This window comes from Cyrtonyx montezumae, unplaced genomic scaffold (assembly GCF_038088225.1).
Source record: "Cyrtonyx montezumae isolate F1298 unplaced genomic scaffold, pur_monq_1.0 scaffold_42, whole genome shotgun sequence".
Classification (NCBI taxonomy): domain Eukaryota; kingdom Metazoa; phylum Chordata; class Aves; order Galliformes; family Odontophoridae; genus Cyrtonyx; species Cyrtonyx montezumae.
Window position 1 is genome coordinate 871,480 of NW_027072048.1, and position 17,987 is coordinate 889,466.

Genomic DNA, 17,987 nt, shown 5'->3' on the forward strand with positions numbered 1-17,987 from the left:
TTGTTCCCAGCCTCAGGTTTTACAGCATCCTACATTTCTTGGTACCGTACACGCACACAACAATTATTGAGCAAAACTTACAGGCTCTCTCTGTTATTTCTTACCCACATACTTCACAGGGCAGACCTTCCTTAACTTGAAAATACCAGACGAGATTATAACACGGAGCTTACTGCCACAGAGCTGAGCCTCTACTCATTTCTGTCTGAGCCCTAAAGACATAATCATTTCCAGAAGACTGTTTACCTTGATGAGCATACAATTAGCCTTGAATCCTTTATGTGAGATTTTATTGTCCAGAGCAAATACGACCTGTTACAATTTACAGGCTTTATTAGCATCAGTAACAACTCTACCATCAACAGCAATAAATTGGGGCTTTTTGAGAACCCTGCAACTTTTCATCAAATGTCAGTTTTTCACTCAATATAATTCCTAGCTTTCCTAGAAGACAGATATTCCGTACGCTTGTCGTCTGTAAAGCAGATAACTCTAAAATTCTCAGTAAAATTTGAACAGTGTTCACTATTGTTCCCCAAATACTCTAATTCCGACAAGAACAGCATTCTGTGGATATTTAACCATGCAGAAACTGAAAATCAGTCAAATGCAGGTGACCAGCTCAGCAAACCGTGCTCGTTAGGTAGTACTTTACGTGTTTACTCAATAGGTAACAGGTACCCATTCACTCATGGTTTGTTTCCTTGGGTCTCAGGGAATACACCTGGGATTTACACACTTTTTCACCCAACAATTTTCTGCTCACCTCCAAACACTGTATTTTCAGAACTAGTAACAAAAGCAAAGCAGCACACATGGCAGCAGCATACTACTCAGATCCCCAAACCAGGCAACGTCAAACAATGCACATTCATCTCCCATGGAGAACCTGGCTCATGCACAGCCAAAACCTTCCTGCAATTCGGAGCTCTGCCACCAGCACTGGGCCTCAAAACCCCACGGTGCTGAGCCCTTCGCACACACAAAGCTCACCTCAGCTGCAGGGACGCCCTCGGGGGGCCGGCAGTGCAGAACGATCATCCCCTCGATAGGAACCTCCTTCCCCTGGGGGTCTTGTTCAAAGTTCTTCCTTAAATCTGTGGAGTTTAAGACAATAATTCGTTACAACTCCAGTGGAGATTTCTTTGCATCAAGAAGAGAGATATTACATCTAAAGCTGAGGTTCCATTTCTCCATCTTAAAGCCATGTGTGTCTTTGCGTGTCCACAGAAACAAACAGCATTAGAATAGACAAAGGAAACCTGTATCTAACCACTGACCTGACACCCAAACAAGCAGAAGGAATGTTACCAAAAACAAGTGCATAAAGAGTTGGGAGGTCTCCATTAGAAGCTTTTATTCTACTCACAAGCTATGCGAACGGATGCCTTCCTGCTCTTGGAGGTCCCCAGGTGGCTCCATGCAACACATTGACACCAGTAATCTTCTGGCCCATGAAAGTCCTCCACCTGCTGCCTCGTCACGTTGATGAACACCTCTCGAACCTTCAGGCCTGAAGGGGAAGGAGGGAAAGATACAAAAAGTTAAGTGATACAAGTGATCTTCCTTGGGCATAAGGCTTAGGTTAGCTGATGCTTTCCTTTTAATTAAACAATTCTATTTTTAATCAAGGCAAAGCTTTAATTCCTTTGACAATAATATATTACCATTAATTAAATCCTGAAAGCTGAGTAGGTCATAATGCATCAAATGAAAAGAACTGCCCACCCACTATGGCCTTTACAGGAGTGTAACGCTTCACAAACCTTTCCTCTTGTGCCTTTCAGCACTCAGAGGGACTATTTGGAATCTTATAACATACGATGAAACTGTATTCCCACTCTCAGTGCACTTGAAACTCTTTCTAAAGGTTCCCTGGTAGGCCTATGCATTGCCCCCAGCCAAGTTGAACAACCAGAACGTGGCAGAAACTAAACAGGTTCACCTGAATAACTCAGAAAAGAATCTCAAGGAATAACAAAGGCAAACCAGGAGTAACGATGGGAAAAGCCAAGTGCTTTCTCTTCGCCTGCTGCCATTTCCATAACTGCCCAAGCACAGCCAGTGCTGAGCAGTATTGCCCTTCAGAGCAGAAGCATTTGTTTCAGACAAGATAGCAAGAGCAAAGCCTTGTAAGCCTGACATCTTATTTTATACACTTGCAATGCTTGCTATATCTGTACGCTACATCTGTAACTACCTTTGTATGACAACATTGGGGAGAGGAAATATAATCCAAATCACTGTTAAGAGGCATTAAGAATCACTTAGGAGAGCTAGTCAGAAAAACATTAATTTGAGAATTGAAAATATATATATATATTCATGTCTAATACTTCCTTCCTCCTCTCCTCTGGTGCGGTCCCAAGGTACTTATTTCCCCTTCACTGGAAATGAATGAAAACTCAATCTTAAAATATTTCATGCCTGTGAATTTATAAAGCATCAAGAAATTTCTAAACCTGAACTCCATAAAAATTGGCCTCCACTTAATCTCAGGCATCATTAACAAACGGCTGCATATTTCCCTTCTGGAAGGCACCAAGAAGTCAGCCCGGTCCTTTCACAAACGAGCTGAGGCTACTGGGGATGCTCACTGGAGAGCAGTGGGGAAGAGCAGATGAGCTTTAAATGCTATAAAGCAACACAACATTTTTGTTGTGTTTCCAGCAATAGGCCAGCTTCTGTTTCTTTTCATTTCTCCTGTTTGGCTTGTGGTATTTCCCAAGGACACCTCAAGACATGGCCAGACCTCCAAGAGCTTCCTCAGTTGTCTCAAAGATCATTTTAGTAGCTCAAATATTTATCCACTCTGTAATAAATAAACAGATCTTTCCTGGTTCCTTCTATTTGTGCTTTGTTTATTATGCTGATGCATTTTTCAACACAATTGCTCACAAAAGCTTCCCTTTGTTTTCTGTAACGATGAAAACAGCACCAGCAGAACCCAGCAGTTCTGTGGGAAACCTGCCTCCCTGCTGACATGGGCTGTAAGATGTATGATGAAAACACACCATCTCAAAGTAAACACCCAGGCTGCTCTGACAGCAGTGAATCCCCAAGTTCTCAGCCATACAGCCTTTCTGTACAGGGATGTTTATGGGTCAGTAATAAGAGCATCCATGCTAAGTTCCATTAGAGACCCTCAGAGCCCTGGTGACCTGACACAGCAGGTCCCAGTGGCTGAATATTTCACATTCTGTCATGCTGGAAGACACTGACAGACATATTTTATTGATAATGTACCCACAACAAATCAAGCTGTGTGCAATCCCTGGATGATTTCAAAGCTCCAAAGCCCAAGCCTCCAAATCCAAGCTAATTTGCAGCCACGTCCAATGAGGTTGCAACCCATCTACTTAAAGACTTCTTTGACAAGGATGAAAAACAATCAGTCCTTGACAAACAGTGACCTTTCCGAGATGGCTGTCTCCAGTCAGGGATCACTCACCCAGCACTCAATTAGCTGGCACGCATTGCTGTGCAGCCACATACCTCCTATCAGCCCTCGTGTATGCGCTGCCTACAAACACAATGCTGCTCTGTGCGGCTATGAAGGTGCTGCAGCCTTGAGTGCTAAGGGGTGAGAAGTTCACACTGTCACCTTATTCCCACACCACAACCTTAAATAGCATCTTCCTGGGGAAACCCACTCAGTCACCAACCATTAACCCCCACCTTGCTGGCTGTTCCCCACCCGGTTATGACACACTCCACCTCTCCTGAACTCCCCCAGTTTCTAAGCTCCTCAAGGAATTTTTGGAAGCAGTGAATGGAAGTGAGGAGTTGGGAACTGCACGTCACACAGCTGCTGGTGTAAGCAACAGAGCCTCTACTGATACCAACCAGAAAAATCACCACATGTGGAAGAGCAGAAGTCATTTCTAGGCTCATTTGTACTGTACAATGCTGAGCAGTCATCACTGAATAAAGGCATCTACAGATGAGGGTTGGTTAAGGTAGAATGTTTTCCAGCCCAGCTCTTCCTTCCACCAACATGTTAATTAATATTAATTGATATATATCAGCCTGAAGCAACACGATGTGCTTTGAATAAGGCCACCAAACAGTGCGTGATTTTGAGAGGCAGAACAGGAATTCAGCCCCTTTGGACTCTCCTGCTTTGCCAAGGTACAAAACAGATGCATCCAAAACAACAGAACCACAGAATCGCTGAGGTTGGAGGGGACCTCCAGAGGACATCCAATCTCTGGGGAAAGTTGTATGTTGTCTACGGAGAAAGTACACCTATCTTCATTTATTTTACAACCAACTACAGGAAGCAAACCCACAGGGAACAGAGGCATATACTCTTCATTTATCATCGCTGTATTTCACCAGCAGATATATTCACCCACCATCTGCATCTCAAAAAATGCCAGAGAAAACATTCATAGGAAATGGCACAGAAAAAAATATATCCGGGCAAATAAAAACAGGCACCTCATAAGCAAGAACAACATTTTACCTGTAACTCGTGTAACTCTAATAAGCACTGCGAGTCAACCCTTTAAATTATTGTGCAAATTATAACCATCATCTTTTGTTATGCAGTACAGCCTTACAGAATATAAAATTATGACTATGGTACTGAGATGCTAATAAGCTTTCTGCACCATTGGATGGTTTAGCTGCAGATAGACCAACGTTGGCAGCAGATGAATAATTACTCTCCATGTACTAAACATAACAGAGCTGCACAGAACTTCAGCATTTGTCAGCTTTATTTGTTTAAATGAGAAAAACGCTGACAGCAGTTACTGCTGCAATCCTTTTATTTATCAGACAAGAAAACTCTAGTTACTTTTAGCAGGTCTGATCCTGGGTAAAACCAAAAGCTGAAATAATTGTGAACTAGTTTGGAGGTGCAGTCCGCAGCATTCAGAGAAAAAAGAAAGGCAGAAGGAAACACGTGAAAACGTAACTATTATATTGCTATCACAGTAGGATCTATTAGCCCAGGCTCTTATTTTCTGAGCACATAGAGTGAGCACAGTTCCCCTGCTGCCATGCTTATGGAATGAACAAAAAAGGAGACCGTGGATCGCTATCCTTTTATTTGTAGCTCCGGAACTAAGGTAGAAGATGAAATAATTGGGCCTATAACTGAGCAATGGACCATGGCAGCACAGAGATGGAGCCCACATCCATCAGTCGTGGCACGTGCTGCCTTGCCTGCCCTGACTTTCTGCATCAGCAGCAGCAAAGCAAACTGTCAGCCCACCAGAACCCTTTGTACGTCCTCAGGCACCCAGCTCGTGTCAGCCCAGTGCTTAACTACCGTACAGAGCTACAAAATTGATGCCCTTCCTCTCAACATTGCTTCTGCTCTTCAGGTTCACATACTGACTCCTGGCCACGTGCACTCCTTGCACAACCTGGCTAAGAACACACGGGTAGGACTTTGCTGAGATGCTAAGAAATGTGTCTTGTCTGCTTCTTTGTTTCCATCCTTCACCACTAGTCTACAATCCTCTGAATTTCCATCACGTGCCAGAGAGTGGAAGGATGGAGAAGGGCAGCCCCATTTTTGCATGCTGGGAATTTTGGTGAACACACTGACACTCATTAACCAGAGGCATCACTGGTGCCATAAATTTGAGTGCAGTTTCTCACAGATGGAGCCCACGCAGTGTGCAGAACATGGAGTGTTTGGTAGCACAAATGTTTATTCCCTGGATTTGGCTCCAGAGATGAGGATACTGTCAGAGCAGTCATTGATTCCCCTCAAAAAACCTCAAGTCTGACGTTGACTGAGGGCTGGGGAAAGGTTCTGAAGTAGTTTGTGAGTATGGATGCATTCTGGGAGAGAAGAACATCCATGTCCTTCAGCAGCACACCCTATGTAGCCATACCTTGCACCTTCCTGTGTGCTGAGGATCATCACGGCTGTTTTTAGAGCACATTAGCTATTGGGATCACGCCCATGTGCAGACAGCAAACAATACTTTTAGTGCTAGCTCTGCCCTTGGGCTAAATTCCAATCTGCATCATTTATATTCCAGATCCCGTTTGCTAAGCCTGTGCCTCCATGTCTCAAAACTCAATGTTAGTGGTGTTATTTAAAAACAAAACAGAAAACCTGCCACCTAACGTTGCTTCATCTTTTTTTTTATTATTCTATTATTAATCCAAGGCTTATAAAACATAATTGCAGTACTCACAAGACAGCTTTTCATTAACCATATGGAAGAGAAAAACATTTAGGAACGACATTTCTTCTATATTGATTCAGCAGTGCCTTTAGAAGTAAAGGTTACGCCTATTAAATTCTTTTTGAAAAGGTAACTGGAGAAATTAGAATTCACCCAGATTAGCATTTACAAAAAGCTCTTAGCATGAAATTTCTTCAGAATGTGTCACTTAAAGTGAACACTGAACACCACTGTCACTCCAGGAGATGCATCATCTTCTTTAAATGTTTCCCCCCCCCCAAAGAGGAATTTCTTGTATTGATAGAGAGGATGTTATGCCTCCGCTGCTATTTCCAACACACGGAGTTGCCTAGCAATGGCGGAACTTAAAAAGAGGAGGAAAGCAATAACAAAACTGAATTGTGAAATTACAAGACAGCATTGAATTGGTTTGCAATACTTATCAAGATGCTTCCAAACGAGAAAAGATAGAAGGCTGTGCTGGAAGCGTGATAAAATCTGTTGATCACTTCCAACTTCCTCCCTTCCCGTTCTCTTCCTTTAGAGAGGCACACTTTTACCCAATACATTCCTCCTGCTTAACTTTGTTATTTAGCAAATAACCATTCCTTGAGCTCAGAACACCCCAGAGCTCTCTCCCATATAACTGTGCCACACCCCCATCTCTCCTGTCTGTGTCTCTGCTGTACTTTGCTCTGTTCTGCACGATTCTGCCACCTTATTCACTTACACCTCCCAAAGGACACGGCCCCTTACCTGTGGTCTCATCCATGCTTTCTTCTGACACGTGCTCGTTTTGGTGGACCCATTCACCATTGCACTTGAAGAAAATCTGCATGGCTGGCATGGCTTTACAGCGTAAGACAATGGGGTTGCTTTTTATAATGTAGGCATCATCTGGTTCCTCCATAAAATGAGGCAGTGTTCCAGGAGCAGATGGGATGGACTCTGGAAGGGCTTCGCTGTTATCATTTCCTGAAAGGGGCAGAAAGGAAAACGCACATTTGTTTTGGTGTTGGTTTATTTTTATATTATGAAATTGGCTGTAAGCCACTTCTGTATTTTATTAAAAACTAATTCTACTGGAGAAAAACTTAAAGAATGCACCAGTTGCCAGGATTGTGCTTTACAAGGAACCTGTAAACACACCAAGAAAGAAAAAAAATAATGTAAGAACTTCCAGGAAAATAAAAACGTCAGAAAAACACATCATCACTACTGCCAAGTTTTATAGATGGACACAGAGAGATCAAATGGGTCACCTAAGATCACACAAGTTGTCCGTGGAAGAAGTTGAACTAAACCTTATTCTCTTGAGCAGTGTTCACAGCTGTAACTACCACAGCTTCCTTTCTTTCCAACGCTGACTTTCCTTCAAACAGTCGCTGCAGATTTAAAAGGGATCAGAGTGCTAACCATGGAGCAACGTTCTGATAGGAGCAGCATTACTGTAGCACTCCAACAGAGAAATAAGCAGACTGTGATTTCAAACCCACTTAGAGGAAATGTCCAATATGCTTTTACACTTATCCCCCTTCCTGCAGCCTTTTAAGGTGCTGTAGATGTTGAAAAATGGTGTCTGTAGGGCTACAGCCTGCAGGGGAGTAAGGCTGCATCACGGGCAGGAGGATCCAAAGGCACTCAGAAACAATAATGAGCATATTTTGTTAGACATCTGTTTTTAATAGAAGTAACCTCATTTAACACTCTGTATCTGTACATGAAACTATACTCTGTGTACGTGATGGGAAATGATTATGATCTTCAGGTAAGACCAAGAGATTTCCATTTTTCAAATAGGCCCAATGTTTTAAAGTACATTTTCAGTGTACTCTGTAAAATATTATCATAAGAATTATTTCTTAGCGTTTTACTAGTGAACAGTTATGCCAATTTTCATCTTGTCAATCTTCAGTAATACCAAGTCCCCGCAGGCCTTATTAAATCCATGCTTTGTAGAATGACACTTCTGCTGTTTCCTAAGAATTTGGAGAGGGCACAGAAATCCCATACTCCCATCAATTCTTTGAGCACTTCACAAGGCAGCAATGAGTTTGCGTGGAGGAGGACACAGAACTGCTGGATTAGGGCAGGGTTGGAAGCCCTGGGTTGGTTCTCCTATTTCCATCAGTGTTTGCGTCACTGCCAAAAAAAAAAACCCAAACATTTTTGCACATGTGGTGGAGTCGGGTGGTTAAAACAAAGACAAACTGCTCTGAAGTTGCTTTTCCAGCTGAACCACGGCTCCAGTTTTGTTACAGAAACCACTCCCCACAGAAGGAACGTCTACAAAGGGGAGCACAGGTGGGAAAGTCAAGGACTGCTTACCAACATGCCATGCAGCCACAGTGCTGCATCCCACCATAGCAGCACATGTTGGAAGGCACAAGTGCAGGGCACCTGTCTCAGCGAGCCAACCTCAGGTGTCAGTGTGTTAGTCTCATCAGAGCCTCTCGCTTCCTATGGATATAAACTTCCAGCAGCTGTACCATAATCCTTCTCATCAAATATTTGGGCGACAGGTGGAAAATTGTTCTGCCAGCGGAGGGAAGACAAAATCCATTCCTCCTGGCAATTTTCTGCAATGAAAACTCCAAAAAAAATGAACGCACAATAAGTTGCAGAAATAAATCTAAAATATTATCACACAAAAGCAGCATGCTCGAAATCTTCAGCTGCAAACAAACCTCGCTTATCTGAATTTTAAAGGATTTCATTTCTTTCTTATGTGCTGGCTGTGAAGCTGGCAGCCTGGTGCCATAGACCTATGTTCCTGTGCTGGTAAAACCATGCTAAGCTGCATATGATGTTCCTTCGTAATTTAGGAGGCTTTGGATGACACTGTGTCCTCGTGAGCAGAAAAGGAGAGCAAAAGTCAGGAAATCAGATGTCTTCAAGAAGATGAAGAATCAAGCCAAACGTCTGCTCATCTATTTGCTTTAACAATCCCCTCCTACATAACCTACTCTACATCAACAAAGCTGGAAAGGTTCAATGCTTTTTCCAGCAGTGATAAAACAGACATGTAAGAGAAAGTCCTGGTGTACACAGAAGGTTATCTGTGGGCTCAAGAGTGGTGAGCAGAACACTCAGGAGAGTTTCAGAATGACCTGCAGCACTTGAAGCAATAGAGCCAACTTTAATAATTCAGTGCTTCTTGGTGAAAAGCCCACAAGAGCTGCCTGTTTGTCTGCTGAAGGACAAGTCACCGCTTTGATCTGAACAAACCAACAGGAAACACACTCGGGGTACCCTTAACTGTAAGCTGAGAGAAGCTGTATTTTCCTTCCACCGTCTGATTTCTTGTATTTCTATGAACAATCCCCTCTTTTTCCCCCCCCACTTTTCACCACACAACAGTAACAACACTATAATCCAAATGCCTTTTCTCACAGAATCCATTTGAAAGAAACCCTATGATGTCAACAACATTTTGCCACAACAATACAAGTCTCTGTGAAGTACTACACTGTAAGAGAGCACGATGGCTTTCACTGAGAAGTGTTTGCGTGCTAGCTCGACTGAGGCCATCTTCTCAATCCTTTATTGCATTTTCTTTCCCTCTATGGGTCTGCTTCAGTAACAACCTCTTTTCCCCATGAAATCTGTGTTCAGCTGACATTGCTGTGCCATCCCCTCCAGCCCTGCTCTTGCACAGATATTGTTATGAGTTGCTCTTGCAATAACAGTAACTTTCTGGAAGCATTTGTAATGGGTTGAAGGAGGGCAATGCATTTGTTTCCATCCGTGAGGATTAATACGTTCATGAAACATTAGTGGTCTTTTCTATGCCAACACAGATTAATGTTACGCCATCATAACCCCTTATGTATTTTAAACCTATCCATATCAAAGCTATAAATATTTTTAAAAGTGATAGATACCATTTATTAAAAATTAAGTGGATTACAAACTTGAAGAATCTTTCATACATTCATACATTTAACATCCACGTTCTTTTTCTTTTGTGCATCTGCAAGGAATATCAATCTTTAACAGAAAAAAGGCTCCCTAGCATTCTGAAGAGACAAATCAGCGACATAGAAATGCAATGTGCAAAGAATAGCAAACCAAAAGAAATGGAAAAAAACAACTTTAAAAGTATAATGGGAAAATATGTGCAAATACTAGATTTGTACAGGTACAGAGAACCAAAGGGATGAGGACAACCACTGTGTACTTTGGTAGCTATCAGCCTGAATGAGCAAAACACACCTAAAATTCTTCCTAGGCACAACACACCTACCATAACGTGCTGGCCAGACAGAGATCATCTTAAATGGCAATAGCATCAGCTAAAAAATCCTGGAAACACATCATACTCGCCAGCTGGTTGTAGGAGATGGAGGATACTTCAGCATCTCACACATCTCCAGGTGGTGCAACAGGACCACCAGATGTGCCACACCTTTGGGCTCAGCAGATAGCACTGAAGGTTCAGGCTCTGCTGTTGCCTGGGATTCTCAGCCTGGTTTAAAATAACAAGAAATAAACTCTGAAGAAGTTCATCAATAAATTGGCTAGCTGATGTTACACACACCTCAAATCGCTGCCATCAGAAAGTCAGTATTTACTTACAGCTCCTACATTGCAGAACAGGTCTTTAAGGCAGCTGAAAAAATTACTTCCACAATTTCACACAGAAGCATGTGACAAAGGAGGAGAGGTGGGAGTGAAGGCAGGCTTCTCTGGAGAGCCTTGCTTGGATCCTGGTATGTCTAGATACCTCAACGTTTTCATTGAAAACTACGTAGATTTCTTAGTAGTGTGCTCTTCTGCTCTAGAAACAGACTTCTCCCAAGTACAATTATTGACTTAACACAGCTGCTTATCAAGCCCTGGGTGAAAATACAGTACCTGCTGCTGCAAGTACTTGGAGCTCAGCAGCAGAGCAATAATAAATATAATAAATTTGTACCCCGTTCACAATCACCCCCTATGGTACAACACTTACTCTTTGCCGCAGCAGAATTTATTTACTGAATGAGCCACCAGAGCTGTTTCCATGAACTCAATTCACACATCAATTGTCATTATTAAGGCTCAAGGCTTTGATGTGCCCCACGGCCAATTCAGCTGCAGGAGGAGATGCTTACTGAAGAGCCATTGGCATTCTGCTTCAAGAAGAGTTTTGTTTTGTTTGCAAGCATTTAATAAGTCTGTCATACATTTGGTGATAATATGTTAAGAAGGGGGCAAAGAAAACCCACATGTATGCCAAACTGAATCTCTCTTAAAACCACTGTAGCATCAAAGCTGCTCTACAGATAAATGTCAGTTTAAGTTTTTTTTGCAAATGTTGAAGGGAAAAAAATATTCTTCTTCTACCACAGAATAATAATGCCTACAACTCCTGACAACACGCATCACCCAGCAAAGCTTGTCAGTGCTTTTCTTTGTCTGCCAGCACAGAATGGTAAGCAGGATCTGTTTAATGCCATGCTTATGATCTCAGCACAAACTCTTCCTGGCTGCTGTCCATCCGACCTTTCAGCCTCCTCCACTCCAGCAGAAGAGGTGGAGGAGGCCAATGACCTGATGCTCTCAAACATGGAGCACACAGGACTGCATCAAAGGCAAGAACAAAAAGCAACAATACTACCTTTGAAACAGAAGTATCAGGGAATCCTTATTTGTCCGAGAAACTGACATCTAAAGTAAAATTTGTATTCAGCTGCAAAGAAAAAATCACAATCTGTAGTTTGTAAACATGCAAACCACTCACCAAGCCATACAGTTTGGAAATCCAGGTATAAATTCGGCTGCACCACCGAGTCAACACAGCCTGGCCTGACCTTAGAACCTCCCAAGGTTGTGGTCTGATCCCAAGCACCAAGCCATCCAATGCCACATGGATTTTGGTCTGTATGGGAACTGTGATGTGAGCAGGGGTGACCAGGTTCCCCCAGGGGTTTGCAGAGAGCGATGTAAGAATGCTGGCTTGTATTCTGGTCAGAAATAGCTCTTGTGTTTACAAGCTCTAATCATAGGATCACCTAAAATATCTTTCTTATTTGAAAAGTCGGCACTTTTCATTTGTTTTCTTCTTTTGCTTTGTACAGTAACCTTGCTGTGACTCAAACTCAAATACCACTCACTGTCAGAAGTAAATTACAGCATGGCACACAGCATTTAAATCACTAGTAACTGAACAGATATTATCACAACTCCAAGTACAAAAGGAACTTCCCCCTCTCACCTGTTCCCTTTTCTTTTTTGCTGAAGCTCAATACCAAATGCACAAACAGAACAGAACATGAATCATCAGGCTTCTTTGGGCATAAAGATTTGTTATATAAATATATAAACTAAATTAAAACCAGGACCTGGCCTGAACTGAAGCACGGATTGATTTTCTTGCCAAAGAAAGTATATGACGAGAGAAATAAAAGGTCACATTTCTTCCCTTGCAGTTGCAAACAGTGCTCTCAAGCTCCTCCTCAGCAAAAACTCTTATAGTCTGCTGTACTGATAGTCGTACAAACATGCAGTTATTCCATCTTAATTCCTGTCCTTGTGGTACTCACTAGAAAAGTCAAAGTTACCACCAGTAATTCATCCCAAGAAGAGCGAAAGCGCACTTCTCCTCACAAGTCACATCAAGTTCCACAAGACATACACATTAAACAAGCAGAGTCTCCAATATGCAAATTGTTCACCAGCAAACACTTTCCCCTCTTCTTTTAGGTCAAATTCTCACTAAATATCAAATCCCTCTCCCTCTGAAATACTTCTGGAAGAAATGGACCAAGATATGAGGAAGGAAGAGAACTCTGAATGGTCTCACCTGCTCCTAAAACAATGTCAGAGATGACAGTGCTATGCCTATGATGAGATCTGAGTTCAGGTGACCTTAGTTACCAAGACAACATGCAAATAAAAGTTCATTTGCAAAAAATATGAGCTAAGAGAGAACCACAGCTGTGAAACAGCAAGCACTTGTTTTCCTACTGGCAGTTTTTGAGACCATCACTATCATGCATATCTTGAGGCACTAGATAGCCAAGAGTAGAGGAGGCAGTGTAATTCTCAGCAAGTGCCTTCTAAATCCCTAATGATCTAATTAAAATCTGGACTAAAGAACGCTGTAGTTATTTTTGCTTCTTTGGGTATCTCAAACCTCATAACATAAGTAAATACCTAACATCAGGCATTAATGGACATCATTGTACCTGTAACACAGAGCACACCTTTTAGAACAATGAGTTCAGAAAAGAAGAATGCTACATTTCCCAATTCAAAACATAAATACGGAATTAAAATCATATATTCATTTTTCTTTCAAAGTGTTTTCATTCCTTGTCACACTTTGCACAGATTAAACAGTTAAATAGAGAGGCACATTACATTCAACTGTTCTTTGAGTCCCACCCATCCTAGAGGCATTGGGTATTCCAAATATAACCAAATTTATGAAGTACCCCATATCCCACAGCACAGGAAAGATCCAATTAGTAGATAGGTTCTGTGTAATTAGAGAGACGAGTCACAGGTGTTTTTGTAATTCTCTCTGTAAATACCAATCAAAGCAATGTGACATTTATATTAACAAATGTTTTTATGTGCATATTTGCAGTAACTACACGTAATATAATGAAGGAAAAAAATAGAAAGCCAGCATGATGGGCACAGTAGTGATCCTTGTGCTTCTACAGAAGGGATACGTCTGAGATGGCCATTAACTTCCTTACCTATATGCTTTTCCAAGGTAACCCTGTGCTTCAGATACTTTGTGAAATAGACACAAAATCAGTTGCAACAGCTAAATCAAATAACCACAGAGACAGACAAGGAGATGGTAAACATCTTTTACAGCCTCTTGGTGTCATGGCACTGCAGACTGGGCAGTTTATTAGCCCACCTGCCACATAACGATCATCATCCATCTGCAGTAGAGTCACCCCCAAAGCTCTGCATGCAACCCTATCCATCCATACCCATCCATGGAAGTACTGTAATTCAAATTCTGGAACAGCAGTTGAGATGAGAGCCCCCAAAGGACAATCCAGTCACAAAAACAAATTCATACGCTCCTATGATCCCTCTGTAATTAAAAAAATGAATTCATTGAGTGGGGCATAGCAGGGAGGAAAAGATCAGACACCACCAAGAGAAAGAAGAGACAAATTGCTCTAGGAGGAACATACCACACAGTTATCGCTCACATTTCAAATTAGTGCATCAAGTTATCTGCACCCAATTTTCAAGAAGCAAGTGAAAACACATCCAGTATATTCTCAAAACAGATTGACTTTCCATAGCCACATCTGCTGTAATGATATAGTTTCAACAACATCTGGCAGTTTCTTCCCAAAGCGAAGGGAACCCAATTAACCTGCAGCCTTTGCTCTTATTTTCTATTGACTGTATCAGCTTAATCTGGAGTTGAAAGCTTGGACCCACTGCACACTTTCTTCTGACTCCTAAGTATTAAGGAACCTCATCTCTTGACAAAGGCAGCTTCTCTATGCACGTTTCCTAACAAAAGGCAATGAGCTAATAGTCTGAAAATGGGTGCAGTTAAATGCCAAAGGAATAGCTATCTTTAGTCACCTGAATATCACTGTTTTCAAAAGGTAATCTCGTACCCACTCTGTTATTCTGCTGAAGATACCACGTGGCTTTATTGGCTGATTTGAGTAAGCCAACAGGCCTGCAGCATCCCAGCCTACAGCAAGTACATGTACTCTGAAGATGGATGCTTTTCTGCAAAGGAATATTTTCTACTTTAATACCTTAGTGAAATTCAAGGTATGACTGGGGCTATTTTCCTAACCTATAAAGCTTAAAGCTTGTAAGAGATCCTAATAAAAGGACTAACCTCCCTAGAATGTGTATACTTATAAGTATTTCTTATTAAATCGTATACATGAAACATCATTCATGCAGGATTTCAGAATACTGAGTCACATACAGAGTGGACACACAAAGAACACAGAGAAAAACTGTACAGGTTGAAAAGGAAAAAGTAAAATGCATTTACAATAACAATGTGTTATTGTCATTCTTCCTTTTAGAACTGATTGCCGCCCTAACCTCCATGCAACTAAAACTGAAATGGTAAAATATTCTAGCACGCTGTAATATTGTATACAAAGGGACCTGTGAGGTATTTCAATTCATTTATGTTACTATAGCTCTCATAAGACATTTTCTGTGCTGGAATGTGATGAGATTTCTGTAGAGCCCTCTGGTTAATACATCTGCAGTTCTTCATTCTTCCTTTTCCTTAAATTCAGACAACTTTTCCTAAACCTGGGAAGTATTTAAGCTAGGACATCCTTCCTACATTGGAAACTCTTCAGAGTGCCAATCTAAAAAGGTCCTTCAAACAGAAAAACTAGAATACCATTCATCAATAGTCACAGTACAGAGCCACAGCCACCATTGCCTGCAATAAAACGACCTGAGAGATCCCAAATCACAGTTCTTCCCAATGCTCTTTAAAGATGTAATTTTTAATCACGCAGCTGCTTACAAATTCCTTAAGAAAACCCACACACATTTCTTCCTAACATCTTTTACAGTGAATCAGAATCAGTTCTCCACCACTTTTGCTGCCTGGCAGCTACTGTCCCACTGACCAGCTTAACCAGCTGCTGCTGAGCGAGAAACAATGAACTCCAAAACAAAGCAAAAGGGAAGAACAGAAAGAGATCAATTTGGAAATGCTGTCTCTCAGGATCCTCCTACACCAAACGCCCCTTCAGCTGACAACTTTGCACAGCACAAAGATTCAATAATTTCCAAAACCCAACATTTTTCCCTCTGAATCACATACTACACAAAATCTTTTTTCTGTCCTCTGCTGCACACCACGTTCCAAGGCACCGCTCTGCGGTGCGAGGGGCACTGTTTTGTGTCAGCCTACAAACAGAAGTACCAGAATAAATCCAGAAATCAGCAATACAGACTTGTACTGCATTCAGTACACCTTCAGTGCCCACAACAGGCATGTGTAATCCATAGAAAGAAACTTGTCACGACAGCAAAACTACAAGGAATTTCCTACCCAGTGAGGGGAAGAGGGGTAAATGGCCACGTTCACTCACTCACAACACAGCAGCCACCACTCCTAGAGCAGAAAGCTGCAATAACATCCCAGCATGCTTTCATTTTTTTCCAGCATGTTGACAGCTACAGAGTATGACATTAAAATCCATCTCCTTTAAACTCCACAAACATGATATGTTGGCTGGATTTCTCTCTGTGAGGAGACACGGTGCAGTAGCAGCTGTGATAAATGCCCACGTTTGGTTAGCACTGTGATGGATAAGATACCACCACACTGACAGCTGCTCCCACTGCAGCCCCATGCAGCTGTGGCTGCCATGCCTCACCTGCTGAGCCCTTCATGGGCAGGTAAAGCGATGCCCTGGGGGGAGACACAACACAAAGCAGAAAGCTGATCCAACATATGCCTCTGATACATTCATTTACCATGTGAAGCAGTAACACATCATTTACTCCCTACAAACATGATGTCTGTACTCCTATTCAAGTCCTATCCATCTGATGACCTCTAATTCTCATTTTGCAGAAGGACAAAATGTGATACACTCCTGTGTGAGATATCAGCACGACAATGGGAACCTTCTTTTCCTGATCTTGAGTGAACAGCTCAAAATAAAAGTTGAACTATACACAGTGAAACTGCATTTCCAATTCTGCACTCATCTTGCTTTTAAAAAGCTGATCAGATACAGGCACGGGCTTGCCTTACAACTTGTGCTTAACTCATTGCTTCAGTACGGAGAGCATGGACAAATACACTGATGAAACAGACTGCCTGCAACCTATCCGTGCTGTGGGACCTCTTGATCACATTGCTCTATGTCAGAGGAAACAACATGAAGCAACAAGACTTGCATGTCAGTACAGTTTTACCCTTCTCTAACACACACCCAATGGCCACTCACCATGCCATGGCAATGCCGTGCTTTATGTGACATAACATTTACCTGAACAGTAAGAGCTTGCCTTGATTTTAGGAACCAAGAGCACTGGATGGTTGAACAAACTCCTGGGCTCAAGTCAGATCACCTACAGACATTATTCAAAGAACAGCAAGAGATGCTGTGAGAATCAAGCTGGGATACATGCACAAATCCAAGCTCATAACCACACGCTACAAAATATATTCAAAAAGACAAGTATGTATTACAAAAAGCATGACAAATTTGTTCTGATGCTTAAGAACCTCTGCAAGTTTGTCACAAACACAGAAGCAGCAGTTCTGCAAAACCAACAAGCATTCACACGGGGAACTGGGAAAGGAAAAGATTATACTGATCACAATCTTTTTATTAATAATGTACAAAGCCTTTGCTCAAATCTAGATTGCTTGTCAAGACAAAAGCATCCTCAGCCTTCCTATTTTCCTAACCCAGAACAAAGCATAAAGGTTTTTATCTTCCTTCTGAGTGCCAAATGATCCCCAAAAGACTCGCTCACATTCACTGCTATTACAGTAATGAGTGAAGGCCATTAACAAAAACACACTGCACAGGTACACGACTCACTGAACTAAGCCCTAAGAGAGGACACAACAACTGACCTCCAACAGACATTAATCCATTTGTCCTCTGATTCTTCTCCCCATCCCAGCAGGAGCTGCAGCACTGAGCTGCATGTGGTTCGTTCTGCACCATGTGGGCAACGGGAGCAAGAAGGGGAACTGAAGGGAAGTGGGTTTCACACAAGCCTGACTGCAACACTGGAGCCTCATTGGAGAAGTCATGAAATTAAGGATTTTATAATGGGGAAAAAAAATGAATAGAACTTCTGTTTTTGCTTGACCAACAAGACAAAAACATGCAGCACCCAGAACCG

The 17,987-nt window shown here is 42.0% G+C and overlaps 1 protein-coding gene across 1 annotated transcript in view; it reads right to left on the reverse strand.

Annotated features, from left to right (window-relative positions):
• UNC5D (unc-5 netrin receptor D) overlaps positions 1-17,987 on the reverse strand; it is an 80,158-nt gene that overhangs the window by 35,852 nt on the left and 26,319 nt on the right. The window contains exons 2-4 of the mRNA XM_065747152.1: positions 6,912-7,130; positions 1,370-1,513; positions 994-1,097 (exon numbers count right to left, since the gene is read on the reverse strand). Of these exons, the coding sequence (XP_065603224.1) occupies positions 994-1,097; positions 1,370-1,513; positions 6,912-7,130 (467 nt within the window). The remainder of the gene's footprint in view (positions 1-993; positions 1,098-1,369; positions 1,514-6,911; positions 7,131-17,987) is intronic.